The 17,036-nt window shown below is 40.0% G+C and overlaps 3 protein-coding genes and 1 long non-coding RNA gene across 4 annotated transcripts in view; 3 read left to right on the forward strand and 1 right to left on the reverse strand.

Annotated features, from left to right (window-relative positions):
• LOC122862205 overlaps positions 1-12,183 on the reverse strand; it is a 41,567-nt gene extending 29,384 nt beyond the window's left edge. The window contains exons 1-2 of the long non-coding RNA XR_006374646.1: positions 12,047-12,183; positions 10,166-10,318 (exon numbers count right to left, since the gene is read on the reverse strand). This is a non-coding gene — a long non-coding RNA (uncharacterized LOC122862205). The remainder of the gene's footprint in view (positions 1-10,165; positions 10,319-12,046) is intronic.
• LOC122862203 (nanos homolog 1-like) lies at positions 339-2,151 on the forward strand. The gene has a single exon (XM_044167540.1). It carries the CDS (start codon positions 474-476, stop codon positions 1,155-1,157), a length of 684 nt encoding a protein of 227 aa, XP_044023475.1. The 5' UTR covers positions 339-473; the 3' UTR covers positions 1,158-2,151.
• si:dkey-33c12.3 (uncharacterized protein LOC335380 homolog) lies at positions 6,083-9,329 on the forward strand. The gene is made up of 3 exons (XM_044167539.1): positions 6,083-7,251; positions 7,869-7,993; positions 8,222-9,329. Exons 1-3 carry the CDS (start codon positions 6,244-6,246, stop codon positions 8,280-8,282), a joined length of 1,194 nt encoding a protein of 397 aa, XP_044023474.1. The 5' UTR covers positions 6,083-6,243; the 3' UTR covers positions 8,283-9,329.
• Positions 11,926-14,653, forward strand: mrps26 (mitochondrial ribosomal protein S26). The gene is made up of 4 exons (XM_044167541.1): positions 11,926-12,292; positions 13,384-13,530; positions 13,701-13,824; positions 14,012-14,653. The coding sequence occupies exons 1-4, from the start codon at positions 12,072-12,074 to the stop codon at positions 14,141-14,143; spliced, it is 624 nt and encodes a 207-aa protein (XP_044023476.1). The 5' UTR covers positions 11,926-12,071; the 3' UTR covers positions 14,144-14,653.
• Positions 14,654-17,036: the final 2,383 nt, after the last annotated feature.

Genomic DNA, 17,036 nt, shown 5'->3' on the forward strand with positions numbered 1-17,036 from the left:
AATTTGTGTCAATATAGCACCAAACAAGGGATGGCAGGGCAAAAATGAATGTGCCAATTTCTATCCAGGCCTTCAACAAGGACAAAAACAACCTAATAAATAATTATGAGATTGAAAAATATATCAGTCTCTCTCAACAGACTGGATAAATAATTCTCTTGTAACACAAAGAGATACTCTTTCCGTGATAATAGTCCTATTCTGGGAGGGAAACTGGTTTTCCCAGCTCAGTAACTGCTTGCTCTGCTCTGTCGACCCTCCTATGGGGCCAGAGAGATAATCAACTTGAACCAAACCACGCCCCCCTGTTTTATTCTGGGGAGTTTATCAGCGCCTACATGTTGAGTGCTCTGCACACTAGACCCAGCAAGAGAAGAGAGTAGATCACCTCCAGAAACGACCCATGCTGACAGACATAGCATCCGAAACGCCTATTCACTTCTGTGGACATTAAACTCTGCAGCTCTGACAGGATGGATTTTTTAGACCGCGGTTACCTGGAAGCGCGGTCTCCGTATGATTACACCTTTAATTTTTGGAACGACTACCTCGGCCTGTCGACACTCGTCGCCAAAAATAAGATCAACAGCCCGTCCTGCAGCCCCAACTCTATAACCGAGTCTCTTAAGGCGACTCTGGGCTTGGAGGACGATTCCCCGGTTTGCTCCTGCGTAATTGGGCACGGCAGGGACAGCGACGGACACTTGGACTGCTGCTGCGCGGCCCCGGGCTCCCCGCCGATCTCCATCTATGATCTCAAGGAGCGCATCTCGCTTCTCAGGCCATACGAACAGCTTGCTGGTGACTCGCCGCTGGCAGACAGAGATTCACCCTCCTATAGGGGTAGCTTCGCCGGCCTCGACCTGCTCTCCATGGACAGAAGGCGCAAACAGACTCAGAGGGGCAAGCCGGAGCCGAAGGTGTGCGTCTTCTGTCGGAATAACGGCGCACCGGAGGAAGTTTACGGCACCCATATCCTGAAGACAGCGGACGGCAGAGTCCTGTGCCCCATCCTCCGGGCATACACCTGCCCCCTCTGCAGTGCCAACGGCGACAATGCACACACCATCAAGTACTGCCCGCTTTCTAAAGACCAGGCGAGCCAGAGAGTGGCAAAGGGAGGCAGAGTGATTGGCAAAAGGCTGAAAATCTTCTAAGCGAGGAGCTGAATGAAGTTTGAGTTGCACTGTAAATTACTAGTGTGTATGGCAGTAATTTTGCCCCATTTCATGCACAAGACAAGTCCGGAGAGAAAGATTTTAAGAAAATAAGATTTTTATTGATTTTTTTTTTGTACGTGTCACTGCTTCATTTGTAATGTTTTCGTCTATCATGTAACTCTATGGGCACATAGTTTACACTTGGACGCAATGCGCGCAATACCCCCCCCCCCGCAGCACTCTAAGGACTTTGTGATCAAAAATGAACCAAAGTACTGTACAGATCGACCTGTGAATGACCACCTTCATGCTGTAATCAGAAGTTGCTGTGTTTCAAGAAGCACAGTGCCAGCGCAAACAGCCCTGCGCATGTCAGCGGGTTTATGAAATGCCAACATACATAAATATGTAGCACTCCTGATATGAGATGAATGTTTAGTCACATAGTTCATTGGCCCATGGATGTAAGAAGTCTGACAGGCCATGCAAGATGCAAGATATATTTGTTTATATCGAGCACATTTTTTTCCTGAGATAAATGTCTTCTACCAAAGGAATACACTTTTGTATTGAAACTTAGCCTAAAGGTAATTTCTGTATGGTTTATATGTTGGATGTCTTATATTCTTCATGTGATTTTATGTGGATAGTATTTTGCAGATTTCAACTGAATGTAAAAACAGTGGAAGGTAGATCTGACACGCAGTTCACCTACATGCTCTTCACTTAGCTCCAAGCTCTATCATTTCAGTTTACTATCCTGAGTTCAAAAACACAGATGCTGAGATGATTTTTTTTCACGTGGAAATGTATTCCTGCAATTCTTGTAAATGTATTAAAGGGGTGAACAAATTTAGCAATGAAAGGCCTGACATTCCAAAGTCTTTATCTGTCAACAGAAATGTTTTATGTACTTATTTTTACTTTATGTATCATTGGGAAATATATTCACTGTAAATGACCTCTGAATAAACATGTAATTTGCATTTTTCTTTGACTATATGGGACTACAACTGATTTTAATACACCACGAATCGCTCACTTCATGGTGTAGGTGACAGAGTTTGCTGCAGCACATGATAACATGACTAAATATGCTAATTTGAGTTAAGGTTATTTTGTCACAACTGTATTTCATCTGAAAACTTCTGCAATAGTCACACTGTCATGCCATGCAATGCAAATGCGCCACCTAGCGTTCAAAACCTTCAACGACAACATCCCTTGGCAGTATTTACTAACAAGATCTCCACTGGACTCACATATAAGCACTGGGTTGTTTAATAAAGTACTTTTTGTGATTTATGATGGATTGGTCTTTGCCATGCGAGACAAGATTCAGGAAGTTATTAAAGTCAACTCTGATCAGAAACGTATTTGAAACAATTTGACTTGTCCTGATGTGCGTAACCTCATCTATGTGTCACTGACAACTTGTGAAAAATCTTCCTACTCAGTGTCAGAAATTAAAAAACAGCTCAGATGTTCCTCAAAGTCCCTGCATGTTTGCATGTTGATAAGTTTTTAATTTAGTAGCAAGTTTTCTTTTTAAAAATCATGTTTACATGCAACACTAACTCAGCTATCAAACATCAAATTTTAGTATCGAGGGATGGTCCACTAAGAAACACAATAAAACCATTTTTCCATTGATATTTCAAATGTTTATATATATATATATATATATATATATATATATATATATATATATATATGTATGATCATTCACAGACCTTATTAGGTAGAGTTTCATCTTCCTGTGCAGAGAGACACCTGTTTGGGCTTGTAACTATAGTTCAAAATGAAACTTCTCAAAATGAGATCTGTGGATTCCTGTGAGTCATAATTGTATGAAGGCACTGCTGTCACTTTTTTGGTGCTGTGAGCACGAAAAACCTCAAATTGAGCTCAGCTGATAGCTCAAATAATCAGGCGGTCACACCGAAACACTGATCGCACTCCAGCTAAAAGAGGGGGGAAAGATTTTCATTGTGTTTTTGGGTGAGATGTCACTTTAAAAACGTTAAGCAATCAATGAGTTTCATTGACCTCTATTGGCAACTGCCAAGAACTGCAACAACATAAATAGACCTTATCGCCCTCTATGACAGTTATCAATACACAGTCAAATGTGCCAATAGTTGGGTGAGCATTTCAGAATCATATATATTATATTACTGTATTATAATTAGTGATACATTCATGTGTACATCACTTTAATGTTGCAGCTGGTAAAGGTGGAGCTAATTTTAATTACTTGATATGCTGGGTAGCTTAACCTATAATAATATATCATAATGTATTAGTTGATTTATATTTTGTATTGATAATCAAAATCTGTAACTAGTAACTAAATCTGTCAAATAAATGTAGTGGAATAAAAAGTACAATATTTGCCTCCAAAAGTAGAAATATGAAGTAAAATAGAAATACTCAAGTAAAGTACAAGCACCTCAAAAATTGTACTTGTACAGTAATTGAGTAAATTAACTTAGTTACATTCCACTGCTGATGTGAAAAAGGCTTACTGAGCCTCAACGTTAGATTTTAGAACGAAGGAGTGGTCCACCAAATAAATAATAAATAAACAAACACACACCATAAAACCTGTTTTTCTCTTATATTTCCTCTGTATATTTAGTTTATGATTATTCACAGACCGTATTGTGGAGTGCTTCTTTCTTCTGTGAAAAGAAAACAACTGCTGGTGGGCATATTTAGCTAGAAAGGCCCTTCTAAATAAAACTTTTCACAATTAGATCTGTGGAATCCTGTGAGTAACCATGCCATATTTTGCAAAGAGACACTGTTGTCCACAAATCAAATGTCATTAGGATAAACTGTATATGAGTGAACTGCAGTATAGCTTAAATAATCAAGCAGCCACACTGAAACTACTCCAGCTGTCACACTAACCAGAGATGGGAGCTGCAAATTAGCTTCAGCTGGATGCCCTGTATACATCTGTTGCATTTCTTCTCCCTATGTAACAATGTTTATGTCTTGTCCCTTTTAAATCAACTATGAAATGGATAAATTAATTAAATACAGCTATAAGTGGAGAGAAAACATTTATTGTCTTTTTGGGTGAACTGTCCCTTTAAATCAATGACGCGATCGAGCGTCATTGACCTCTTTTGGCAACTACTAAGAATTGCAACAACATAAATAGAACTCTCTACAAAAGCCTTCGGATGTAACTGACAGTAATCAAGTCACAATTTTTACAATCTAATGGAGTAATCTAGTTAATTGGATCAGAAACGTCTCATCTTTGAGTTTGACACGTATTAAGATTTCAGTTTGGGAAAACTGATGGAGGATATTTCCTGGCTAAATGGTGTCACCTACTGGCATAATAATACTGCTTTATCATTTGCTTTTTAGGCTTGAAAACAACACATTTTAGCATTTGTAGCTAGAGGGTGATGTTGAAAATACTGCCAGCTGTGTGTTAGGACTCCGGGGAATGACAAGATTTTCTTCCCAAGACTCTTCTCCAACATACCATGCTTTATTCCCCCAAATCGAATAAAGCATGGTGCTTTATTCCCCAAATATTTTAAGGCTATCTTGCAGAATCTTACAGAAATTTCAGCAGCTGGTAGGACTTTGGTTGAATCGTCAGTATTGATCAAGAACTATATCAATACTCTGCTGATAAATCACGGTCATTTTGTGCTAGAAATCTTAATTATTTTCCCTTTAAGTTGTTTGATTTTTAATGTATTCCACTTGACTAGGGGTCAAACAGTGAGTGCTTGCAGGATCCTGACACCCTCCAGGGGTATAATGTTGGCTTTAAAGAGACTGTCCCACAACTGTCACCAGTCTGAAAGTGTCTGTCACCAAAAACGTGTCCTTGAGCAGAAATCTCAAGCTCTTCCTGTATAAGAACATCATCATTGATGTCTCTTTTTCAACAAATACTAAGGATGATTTACAGGTACCCTTTGACTCATCTCTGGATGTTAAACAGCAATCAAACAGAGTGTTTCTCTGTGTCAGCAGATACAGATAGCACACAGTGGTGTCTCCCACACACAGTCAGAGTCAGGACGGCTCGAGAACATCAGTGACTCATCAATTTGCAATCTAAATAGATCAAATAGATACGTCTAAAGATACTCTGGGAACAATAGCAGTATGTAGGACATTACAAAGGGGTATCTATCTACTAAAGGACATTCATAACAATACAGGCAACAATGAAGAGAGATGATCAAAAAGAAAAGTGCATAAAAAGGAGAAAATATTACTTTTTTTAAATATCTGTAAAGTATAAAGTACCAGCATCTGTGTAATGTTCAATTAGCAGGAAAGGGTCTTGATATCTGTGTATACGGGCTAATGTGGGATTATTTAATCATCATTCATATTATTCAGATAATGCAGTAGGGATGTATCAACGACATCAATCTATTTTAGTACCAAGCAATCTGTCTGGTAATTAATTCATTGTTTTCCATGGCATTAAAACCTTTAAGTGCCTGGCTGTTAAGGTATATGCCCCCCACTCTGTCTTTACGCACTATGTATCGATTCTCTCTAAATGGGTTGTGGAAAACCCTTTGTTTCAAGTCATTTTCACAAGGTTTGCCCCAGTTTGTTCCCCATTTTATTGATGTGGATGTGTTCATTGCTTAAGAGAGATGCATCTGAACCTGCATTGAGGGCATAAAGTAGAGTAAAATATGCCTCCAGAAATTCATAAAGTAACGAGTAATTGATTGCAATGCCATTTTTAGGGCAGAGGAAAAGAAAACCTGCTCTACCACGTCAACTCTGCCTGCCGATGCTGAGAGAGAGTCTGAAAACCAACCTCCTCTCTCCTCACTGCAGCAGTCTGCTATTGGCCTGGTGGATGCTGACAGCACTGATGTTTCTCTGTGGTGGAGGGGGGGCAGCCTCACTCTATAAAAGCCAGGGATCTGCAGCATCACTGGTGCAGTGCAAAAACGCCCGCTCATCCTCACCGATGGTGTGCAGAACAAGGGGGACATAAAAAAAAATCTTCTGAAACTAAAAAACATCCATATCTTTTTCTTAAGCAAACAACAAAATCCATAACTAAAAATTCATCATGAGCTACGATTCCTACCTCTCCTACCGCCGCCCTTGGGACAGCTACAGAGGCTCCCAATACACCACCAAATCCTCCATGTCTTCCTCCCTCTTCTCTTCTCCTCGAGCTCCTCCGTCTGGGAAGAGGATCCTGAGGCTGGCCTCCTCTTCCCTGCCAGACGGGTCTCAGCGGATGGACCTGGCTCAGGCCAGCTCCCTCAACACAGAGCTGCTGGGCCTGCGCTCCCAGGAGAGGGAACAGCTAGTGGACCTGAACGACCGCTTCGCCACCTACATCGAGAAGGTGAGACACCTGGAGCTGCAGAATCGAGCCCTGCTGGCCGAGCTGGAGGCGCTGAGGAGGCGGCAGAACGACCCGTCACGTCTGCAGACGCTCTACGAGGGGCAGGCGCGGAGTTTGAGGGCCATGATAGACTCCGAGAACGGGGAGAAGATGCGGATGGAGGCAGAGAGAGACTACCTGCGTGATGTGTATGAGCAGATGAAGGAGCGCTTTGAGGAGGAGTCGAGGCGGCGTATTGATGCTGAAGAGGCCCTGCAGGGGTCCAGAGAGGAGGCCAGCAGGGTCGCGCTCTCCAACTCTGATGCCGAGGCCACCGTGGTCTCTCTGTGCGATGAGATGGTGTTCCTGAAGAAAGTCTTTGCAGAGGAGCAAGCAGAGCTGCAGGCCCAGCTGCAGGTGGCTAACATCAGCGTGGATGTGGAAGTGTCCCGGCCTGACCTCTCCACCGCCCTGCGAGACATCCGAGCACAGTACGAGCGACTGGCAAACAAGAACATGCAGGCCGCTGAGGACTGGTACAAGAACAAGTTTGCAAGTGTGGCGGAGATGGCCAGCAAAAACAACGAGGCTGTGCACGCCATCCGAGAGGAGACCATGGAGTACCGGAGGCTGCTTCAGTCCCGCTCCTCGGAGATCGAAGCTCTCCGGAACGTCATCAACTCCCTAAATAAGCAACTGGAGGATCTGGAGGAGACGCAGGCCAAAGAGGTGGCAAAGTATCAGGTGAATGAGGGATATTTGGATCCTGATCTGCGTGAATGTTCATCCAATAGGAGAATGTGGAATAATGTGGTGCCTGGTCTGGTTATCTGCCCATTTGTGCTACAATATGACTTGAGAAGTATTCTGCGCTTAGATCAGAAGCAATCTTCCTCTTATGGGCAGGAAAGACAGAAAGATGAAAAGATGGCATGTATAATGTCTTGGCCTCAAGGTTTGACATAGATATAAGACGGAATAATATTAATAGACACCACTCAGAATAAAAGATGAAACTCTATGTGCAGAAAGTAGAGAAACAGCAGGGGAAGCAATGCTTCTTTTTTCTACAACATGTAAATATATTCTCTGCAGCAGCTACACCCTCCCCAAACTGTAGTGCTCAGCAGGAAATGATGGCAGACTCACAGCAGAGGTGAAAATCTGCAAGGTTACTGTCTGAGAGAACTGAGAGAGCACACTATAACTACACACACACACACACACACACACACACACACAAAAAAGAGACCATATCATATTTATCAAGTCTTACATGTTTCCGGGGTTTATCTTCTTGTGTCTCGCATCACTAACTGTGATATTTGATAATGAATGGGTGTGTTTTTTTGCATTCATAGATGAAGATAAGTGAGCTGGAGCGGGATATCACTGATGCCAAGCAGGAGATGGCACGCTACCTGAGAGAGTACCAAGACCTTCTCAATGTGAAGATGGCCCTTGACATTGAAATAGCTGCGTACAGGTGCGATCTGGCTTTTGTCTGCTGATCTCCACCAATATTGGACATTTATAGTTTCTCTTAAACACATGTTTATGATTTTATGAGGCAACATGTTTTAAAAGACCTTGTTTATTTTATCTTTAATCTCACTTGACCTACATAAATTATGTTTTTCACATTTTCATTGTGAAAATATGAAAGGAAATGCACAGTAAGCTCAAGGATAATTTGGCTTCTTTTTCTTTTCAGAAAACTTCTGGAGGGGGAAGAGATTCGTCTGGCTTACCCTTCCCTTCACGGCCTAAACTGAAGCCTAAATGCCACCAGCCCGGCATAAACCTGAATTCTTCATACCCCTTCTTTCCTGCCATGACCCGAACATCACCCCTCTCCCTCCCTCATTTCTTTTACATTAATCTTTCTCCCCAAAATACTCTTTCCTTTACTCCCCCCAAAACCAAACCGCAAACCAAAGTTCATCGTTCTCAAGACAGATGCGCCCTTGTGCTAAACAAGAGGTCTACCAGAAGTCCCCCTTCTTCTACACACGTTCTGACACCACACATCAAGAAGATGGCAAACTGTAAAATGCAGAGTGGCTGCACTGCATTAGTTACATAGCTATGTCGGACAGCAATGTTGTTTTGGCTGAGTTCCTCTCTGTCACACACGTTAAGGTCCAAGCAGCAGAGTTACTATTTGACTCTTCTGATCCCTCATTGTGCAAACATTTGACCAACTGTTTGTGAAGGAGGAAAACAATTTCTTTTTATCTCTCGATGCTTGGACTTTATCTGTTTTTAAACTGACGCAAGAAACCTGCAGCATTATTGACCAGGAACTCTACCAATCGATTATGCATTGTCCTGCACCCCTGGTTCTGTATTAGTAGTCACTGAACCAGTAACCTTAAAATTTTCTTTTCACTATATTAAAAGACCCATTTTTGTCCTTTTTAGTTAGTCTTCCTCTGCATTTACATCTACACAGTGAGTTTGGATCTTCCTATTTGGCCGGTTATTTAAATTTCTAAATTAAAGTGGGTCTTTTCTTGGTCTTCTTCTTCTGGACATGTAAATGCTGTGGAAGACTAATTGTTACTGGTTTCTCTGTATATTCATGCAGTGTGTCTCACAGCCTATCTGCATTAGATTTTTTTCTGTTCTGTGAGTTCATTCAAAGCTAAATGATGAAACTGTAAGATTACTGCAGGAGCTCCTTGTTGTTTGTCTGCTGATGTTAGATCTAAATGGTGCTTTACATCTGTGAAACTAATACAAAGTCTGCACCGTTGCGCTTGGTGTACCTGTAACAGCCGGCAACAAGCTGAATAAACATATAACTGACCTGCAAATCAGTTCACATCTCGTGTTTTCCTTCGACACTTTTAAGGATATTTAGGACATTACAACAGGCTAAACACACACCCCTGAGGAGAAGACTTAATTTCAATGTCCCCACTGTAGCTCTCATGCACAACAGAATAATTTGCCTGTGTTGCCTAGTTGCCTAGTTTCAGACCAATAAGCAAATGACTAATTACATGTTTAATCAAGGTGTAAACAGGTGTTAACATAAATATTATATAGAGATGCCCATATGCACAATACAAGACACAATACAAGACACAGACATCAACAGCAGCCTCATTTTAGCCTTGACGTCTACAACTATTAATTGTACGTTCAAAGCAGGTCAGCTGTTGGATGAAACCTTCATCATCAAAAATACATTTTAAAAGAGGCAATTCAGGCAAAAACAGGCATATTTTTGAAAGCATTTCATTGTAAAATTGGCTCTTATTAATTTAATAAATTAATATTCAGTCATAATGACCGAAATTTGTACTACATCAGTGATGATCTACAAACACCTGCAAAATCTTACTAATGTCTTTCATAACATGACAAATGTATTTTAAAGGATGAGGTACCTTTAAGAAATAAAAAGTGCAATGGATATATAGAAATTGTTATAGTAATGGTTAATAGTGAACGGGACATTACATCTGCGACTTGCCAGGCTGAATCTGAGACTGCTGAGAATGGTGAATATTTTCCATGTGTGATTTTTGATTTGTGAATTGTCTGAGTTTCAAGGCTTCTGTAAACATCTTCCCTCTGAAATACTGTGTAACATAAGCAAAACAGGCATCTCTCAGAACACATCCTGCTTACATTTCTTCTTACTTACAGCTCTCAGTGTCACAGGAACGACACACAGCGGCACTGCACCATTTCCCATCATTCCATGTTCCTGGCAAGCTGACTGTAGCAGGAATGTGTTGGTGCCTTGCCTCAGCAGGATCATCAGTCACACGGCTGACACCAGGCATCCCAACGAACCCTGAAGAAAAGTGACACAACAAATACAGGAGTGTGAAGTGTTTTCAAGTGTTGTGTTGTGTCACTGTCTCGTTTTAAGGGCCAGTTGGTTTTCAGTAATTAGAAGTACTGTCATTACTCAAATTTAATGTCTTTTTTATGTACTTTAAAAAGGATGAGTAATTCCATTTTTATTCAAGTAGATTTTCAATGAAGTTTTGCACTAAACAAAACTGTGCAAAAGTTCTGATAAAGAAAAAATATAGTATATAAGAGTATCACTGAATTGAAGTGGGGTTGGTTTGTAGGGTGTGTTGAAATGTTGAAATGAAAGGCAGACATTTTGACATTGTCCTATAATTAATAGCATTATTAGAGGCTGAATCCCATTCAGTTTTTCCAGTTCCAGGGCCCTGGTACTGTGCATGATGGCTCACTGGTATGGATTGATGGGAATGCACCATTGTCACTTTAGTGGTTTTCAATACATGTCATTTAACTTCTTTTTAAGTAATCCTTTCATTAAATAACACTTACGCTTACCGGAGTAGGATATTCTAGTATTATTTCCACCTCAGCTCTATAGATTCCTCCAAGCCTGTGACTGGTCACAGTGGAGTCTAGTGGTGGGCAATATGTTGATATACACCCATGATGTGATATAAATTTGTCAACCGTCAGAAATTTAGCTCTACGGTTTATACCGAGGTAGCTATCCCTTTAATATATCTGGTGAATTTAGACCATTTTGTGCAATATTGCAAATCAATAATCACACTTTTTTTATGGATTTTTGCATCAATGTGATAAAGTACTTTGATTTTGTCAGGTAGTTAATTTGCTGCATAAGCCAAAACAGGCATTCTTACCTTTTTGTATCTATAAACAGTTTCTCAATTGAATTTCCACAGAATTAATAATAATAATATCAAATTGCCTATACAGTTATATAGGGTTTTATTTTAGTTTAGTAATTTGATGGAGAGCTCTAAAACAACTATTCAGTTTCACCTATCATTGCCACTGGATAATGTGTTTTTATTAAAATACTGCAAATACAAATACCCTGATTATCCTATTTGGTTATCTCTCTACATACTTTATTTAGGCTACCATCCCCCTGCTGCAAAATGCCCTTAAACTACTTTCGTGCAGTAAAAAATAACTCCCAAACAAGGACTGTAATGGAAGTATGAGGACATTTAGCCCCCATCATTAAACATTAATTACATTAATGATAATACATACAGAGGCACAAACTGGGGCTAGAGCCAGGACATTATGCACTAAACAGTGCGTTAGTTGCCAAAATGTGTGACAATCACTCATATGACTGGTCACGTTTATGAGAAGGTAAAAATGCACCTGGCCTGCTGAACACCTGTTAAGCTAACTTAGCTATCTAGCTTGCTATCTGTTTAGCTATTATATTTAGCTACCTAGCTTAGTAGCTAGCTATCTGCCACTATAGTTAGCTTACTGACTGGACCACAACAACAACAACACAAATTTAAAGTCCAATAGAAACTCTCTTTAAATACATCCATGACGCCCTTTCTGCTGCCTACAGATGGCGGTCGAGTCTAAAAACGTCTTAGCTACTTTGCTAATTACTTCCCCCGGTCAGAGGACACCAACATGGCCGCCACCTTATGTCGATAACGGTTCTTTCTCAATGTTAACTTACAGCGCAAGTTTCAAACCCAAATGCTTTGATTAACCGTTACACTGAGCGACTAAGAATCTGCACCTGTTACCACATTTTTGACGCCGACATGTTCCAGGTAATCGGCGGGCGGAGCGTCCAGGCTGCCCGGCTCTTCGCACCCAGGAGCGCCGTGGTCGTGGAGGTTGTCCGGGGCAGAAAGTCCCGCACCGACCCGGTAGCCAAGTCCAAAGTGGGGCGACTCAAAGTGCCTCCCCCCGTCGATCCGGTGGAGATGGTGGTCCTCAAGGAGAGATACACGGAGTACCAGCTGATCATGAGGGCGCTTCGGTGCGTTAAATCACTGTGCTATCTGTTAATAACTGAAATGTCAGGTCACCTGGTGTTGTGGCAAATTCTGTTTTCCTGCTCAAACCCCCATCCAATAAATGTGACAAAACAGGTGCTGCAAATTTTCAAGTATTGTGCCAAAATTTGCGTTTCTCAAAGTTGTGTCGAAGTTGGTTATTCCCTTTTTAAGAAATTTGAAAAAAAAAAAAAAAAATTAATTTGCATCCCCTAACTGGAATCAACACTTCGAATAAAGTAAAAGTAGTTAAATAATCAATTTGGTTTCCATTAATTTAACAGCATATGCAGACTAGAACAGAAATGATTAGTCGATTAATTGATTAGTCAATTGACAGAATATTAATCGGTATGTTGCCTAGAATCAACTAGTTCTAGCTTTTCAAATGTGAATATTTGCTGTTTTTCTCAGATTTCTAAAATAGTAAACTGAATATCTTTGACTTTTGGACTATTAGTTTGACAAAACAAGCAGTTTAATCTCTCAACTTGGGCTCTGGCAATTTGTTATGAGCATTTTTTCACTATTTTCTGACATGTTTTAGACCAAACAACTAACCGATTTAATTGATAACATTATTGGCGGATTAATTAATCATTTAAATAATCGAAAGAATCGCTCTCTATGTATGCAGTTCATTTTCATAGAATTTCCCTCAGAAAATACAACGGCATCATGACTTTTCTCTGACGTTGCCCATCATTACACGCTCTCTTTTTAAAACCACATGCACCACAATCTGTGACAAGGGTCTGTAGCTGCAGGTATCCAATAAACATACATGTTTGGTCCTATAAGAACAGACAAGAAGGGAAAATAATCGATAGCCGCAGCCCTAATGTAAACAGAAAAGTAATATTCCTTAGAATGATTCATCATGTCGTCAGAGTTGTGAATTATTGTGTGCTTTATACTATCAGAACATCACTATTCATCATGATATAATACCACTGAAATCCAGTTTTAAACATGTATTTGAACATGTAAAAGATTCTGACTGGTTTCCTTTTAAATGTTGGGAATCGCAGTCAGAGTTAAATATCGACCTGGTTCTTTCCTCCGTGTTTGTCAGTCTGGAGTTTAAGGAGGAGGTGCTTCGAACAAAGTACGAGGAGGAGACGGGCTCCCTGGCGGAGGAGAGGGCGAGGCAGGAGGCGGAGGAGCATCGCGCCCTCATGGCCTGGAACAACCAGGAAAACCTCCGAAGGCTCAAACTCAGGTAAGAAGAAACTCAAAATTACAACATGAAGAATAAAAATCGAATTTAAAGATATGCAGTACTCTGACTGCTCTTGGTTTTGTGTTTTATATATCCATCTGTGTGGTTAAAAAAAGGATTTTGTCCTGTTCCAAAAGCAATAGCTCACCTTCTCCCCCTGTATCTCTCAGGATGCTGAGGGTCCAGAAGGAAAAGGAGGATGCTGAGCGCAAGCAGGTAGAAGCTGCCATTAAGCGTGAACAAGAACAGCAAGAATTCATCAAAGAAAAAGAGAGGGAAATTTTGAAGTTGCAGGTATGATTTTCTCAATCTTTGTTTATCTTCTTCCTGTTTTCTCCCTCCAAAGTGAAGTGGAAATTGTATGTTAGTTTTTCAAGTCTGCAAGGTGCTTTTGCATGTTTTTCTGCTAGTGAAAATTTGAAATTCTGCATCTATATAGATAAAAATGAGAGCTTACATTGACTTTTTACTTCTCTTACAGGAGGATGCAAAGAACTTCATCACCTTGGAGAACATGGATCAGCGTATAGAAGAGGCTCTGGACAATCCAAAGAATTACAACTTTGCCATTGACAAAGAAGGGAGAGTTGTTAAACAGACAATGCTGCAGTGAAACCCCAGACCGACCTGTATGTGTCTGTCTCAGAAGATAAACAAAGACAGACGAACATCATTCAGTTGTAGTCAGGACTGTGAGCCGAGTTCAGTCTGATCACCGTGGAAGCGGATTTCCCTCAAACTTAAACACAGAAAACATTCAGCGTGAGAGTGTTATCGTAGCTGTCAAAGTAAGAAATATCTGAGACGTTTCCATTAGCAGATGACGTGGAGATTCTGAATCCATTTTGAAACAATTTAAAGTGACTAATGTTGATGGAAAGCTTCTATCACGTTTGATGGTATTCTCCTAGTTTGATGGAAAACCTACATTCTCATGTCATCAGGAAAGTATGAGCTTGAGTTCAGTTTGGCTTTTGACAGAATGAGACCATGTTTCCATCACAGGGCCACGCTGCCTTTATTTTCTTCCTTATTTGAGTGCTGGACTGTCAACATGTTCTTTTCATCTTTACTGTCTTCTCATGATATGCAATGTATGTAAAGTAAATTAATGTTTATTGGAGTTTCCACTAAATTGGTCTGAATCTTTTTGAACAGTATAGGATGCAAATGAGATCAAGAATTAGACTCCATTTTCTTATTCAGTTTTGGAGGCTAAATGCACTTACTCAGCTTACTCCAAAATTGAATAAGATGCATTGCTACATTGAGATTATTGAATAATTTACAGTTTTTTCATTTACTTCTTTTATTTCTTCTTACAACATTGAGTCAGACTGTGAGAATCTGGTCATAAAAAACAAGTAAAATGGAAACCGAGGTGGAATTTTCAAGTCAGGATGACTTAGCTATTCTACATGTGTTTTCAAATTTTTAACATAAAACAATAGAAATTAATTAGACAACATACCTTCAGATGCTGTAAAGTAAAGCTGGATCATCACCTGAGCAAAGTGGGAAACTTTCTCTTAAACGTCAGGCACCCTGAAGGCTCCACATTCACCGTGTCAACTGGTTTGTTGTAGTTTTTAGTTTGATTAACTGCAACTAAAGCACAATATTAACTGTTAAGGGCCTTTAGGTTGTTAAGTCATTGTTTAAGTTTTAATTTTTCGCCTTTATTTTATAGTCAGCAAAGATCGAGACAGTGGGCAGAGAGAGGGTTATGACAAGCAACACAGGTCAGTAATCTGACAATAGAACTATGGACGTTGTGGTTATGTGGTGTACACCTCACCGCCTGGCTACAGAGGCACCCTGAAAGTGATGGTTCAGTGCAGTGGTTCCCAACCTGGGGATCAGCTTTAAGGGGTCCCAGGATGATTAAAGGGATAAGAAAAGATCTATATATTACTGAATATTACAGAATATTACTGTTTGTGGCTTTACTTGAAATATTGGGTACTTTCAGATCTATAAACATCCTTCAAATGAAACAATCTGAGATTGAAAAATCGCTCTTTGGTTGATCTTCTCAGTCCATTGAGGCCGTAACCTGTGACGAAATGTCACAAGTGGACATTGTGGTTTATTGTACAACCTCCTAACTGTAGTTTAGAAAATAACAGTGGGGATGTGGAAACTTTAAATATAATAATGAGTGGGGTTTTTCACATAACGATCACATCCTTTAGTATCGCACTTGAAGCTGCTGCCCTCTAGGTGGCGCTGTGTGCAGCTCTCCTCACTGGTCTCAGAGTTTACTGTACTAGGCCTGCAGGTTGATGGATTGGTGATGATCAGAGGTGAAGACTTCAAGAGATAATCTCAGGCAACCTGCAGCAGCTTTAGTGTGAAGAGGGCAGCGATAAAGCATTTAAACTCAGGCAATACTGTTGTGAAATTTACTTTGTGAAATACTGGCCTTTTTTTTTTACGTGAATACATGATTTGAAGTCAGTGGGGTTAAAGAACAGAGCAGTTTCTCTTCTTGAAATTACTTAAATTTTTACCTCCACATTTTTAATGCCACATTGACAGAAAGTGTAGAAAATGACGAGGAAAATATACGTTTAGACTCATTACGCAAAACATCCAGAAAACACTTGAGTGCACTGCTTTTGAACAACATACAGTGCATCTCAATCTTTTTAAAGCCAATTTCAAATCCTTCGTCTGTATCTCCTCTTCAGAAATATCATGATAAATTCATTACTCAATTAGATGATTGACAGAAAATTAAATTGCAACTATTTTGATAATTGATTGATGATGAATTGAGTTATTTTTAAAGCTGAAATGACAAACTTTCTCTGGTTCCAGCTTCTTCAGTGTGAGGATTTTCTGCCTTTCTCTATTTTACAACATATTTTTGGGGTTTTGAGTATCGGTGTTGGACAAAAACTGACTATTAATCAACAAAATAATTGGCAGAATAATCATTAGTTGCAGCCCTATGTTAGAGGGTAAACCTACTTATAGTACAGTAAGTAGGGTGATAAGAAAAATCTGATTATTAATTTTCTGAAAGCTAATGAAGGATTGAATGTATTTTAGTGGTTTTATTCTTTGCAATCATCATGTTAGGACTTCTTACAAAATAGTGGCACGTTACTATTTCTGCTGTATACTGACGTTCGTGTTAAACATCATAGGATGTGACAACTGTGTTGTTGTAATGCAGTGCACACGGTCAATGTGATTGGTAGCTGAGGTTAATGGGATTATTCAACCGTGGCAGCAAAGGCTGGGATTAGAGGTAATGCGACAGAGTAGATTGAGATGAACTCGGTTTAGCAGCACACAACTGGCTGCTGTTCTCACAACTCAGTCAGTATCACAGTCAGTACATCAGAGTTTTAGTCAATGGTAAGGATTCTTTTATTTTTCTTTGCCAAGCAGGACTAAAATGATTAATTTATAGCCCTTTAGAGGTAGATCTGCAAATCAATGTTTCTTAAAAATAAGTTAAAAGTATTCGCTCATAAATGAAAATCCAGTCAGTA

This window comes from Siniperca chuatsi, linkage group LG15, assembly GCF_020085105.1.
Source record: "Siniperca chuatsi isolate FFG_IHB_CAS linkage group LG15, ASM2008510v1, whole genome shotgun sequence".
NCBI classification, from domain to species: domain Eukaryota; kingdom Metazoa; phylum Chordata; class Actinopteri; order Centrarchiformes; family Sinipercidae; genus Siniperca; species Siniperca chuatsi.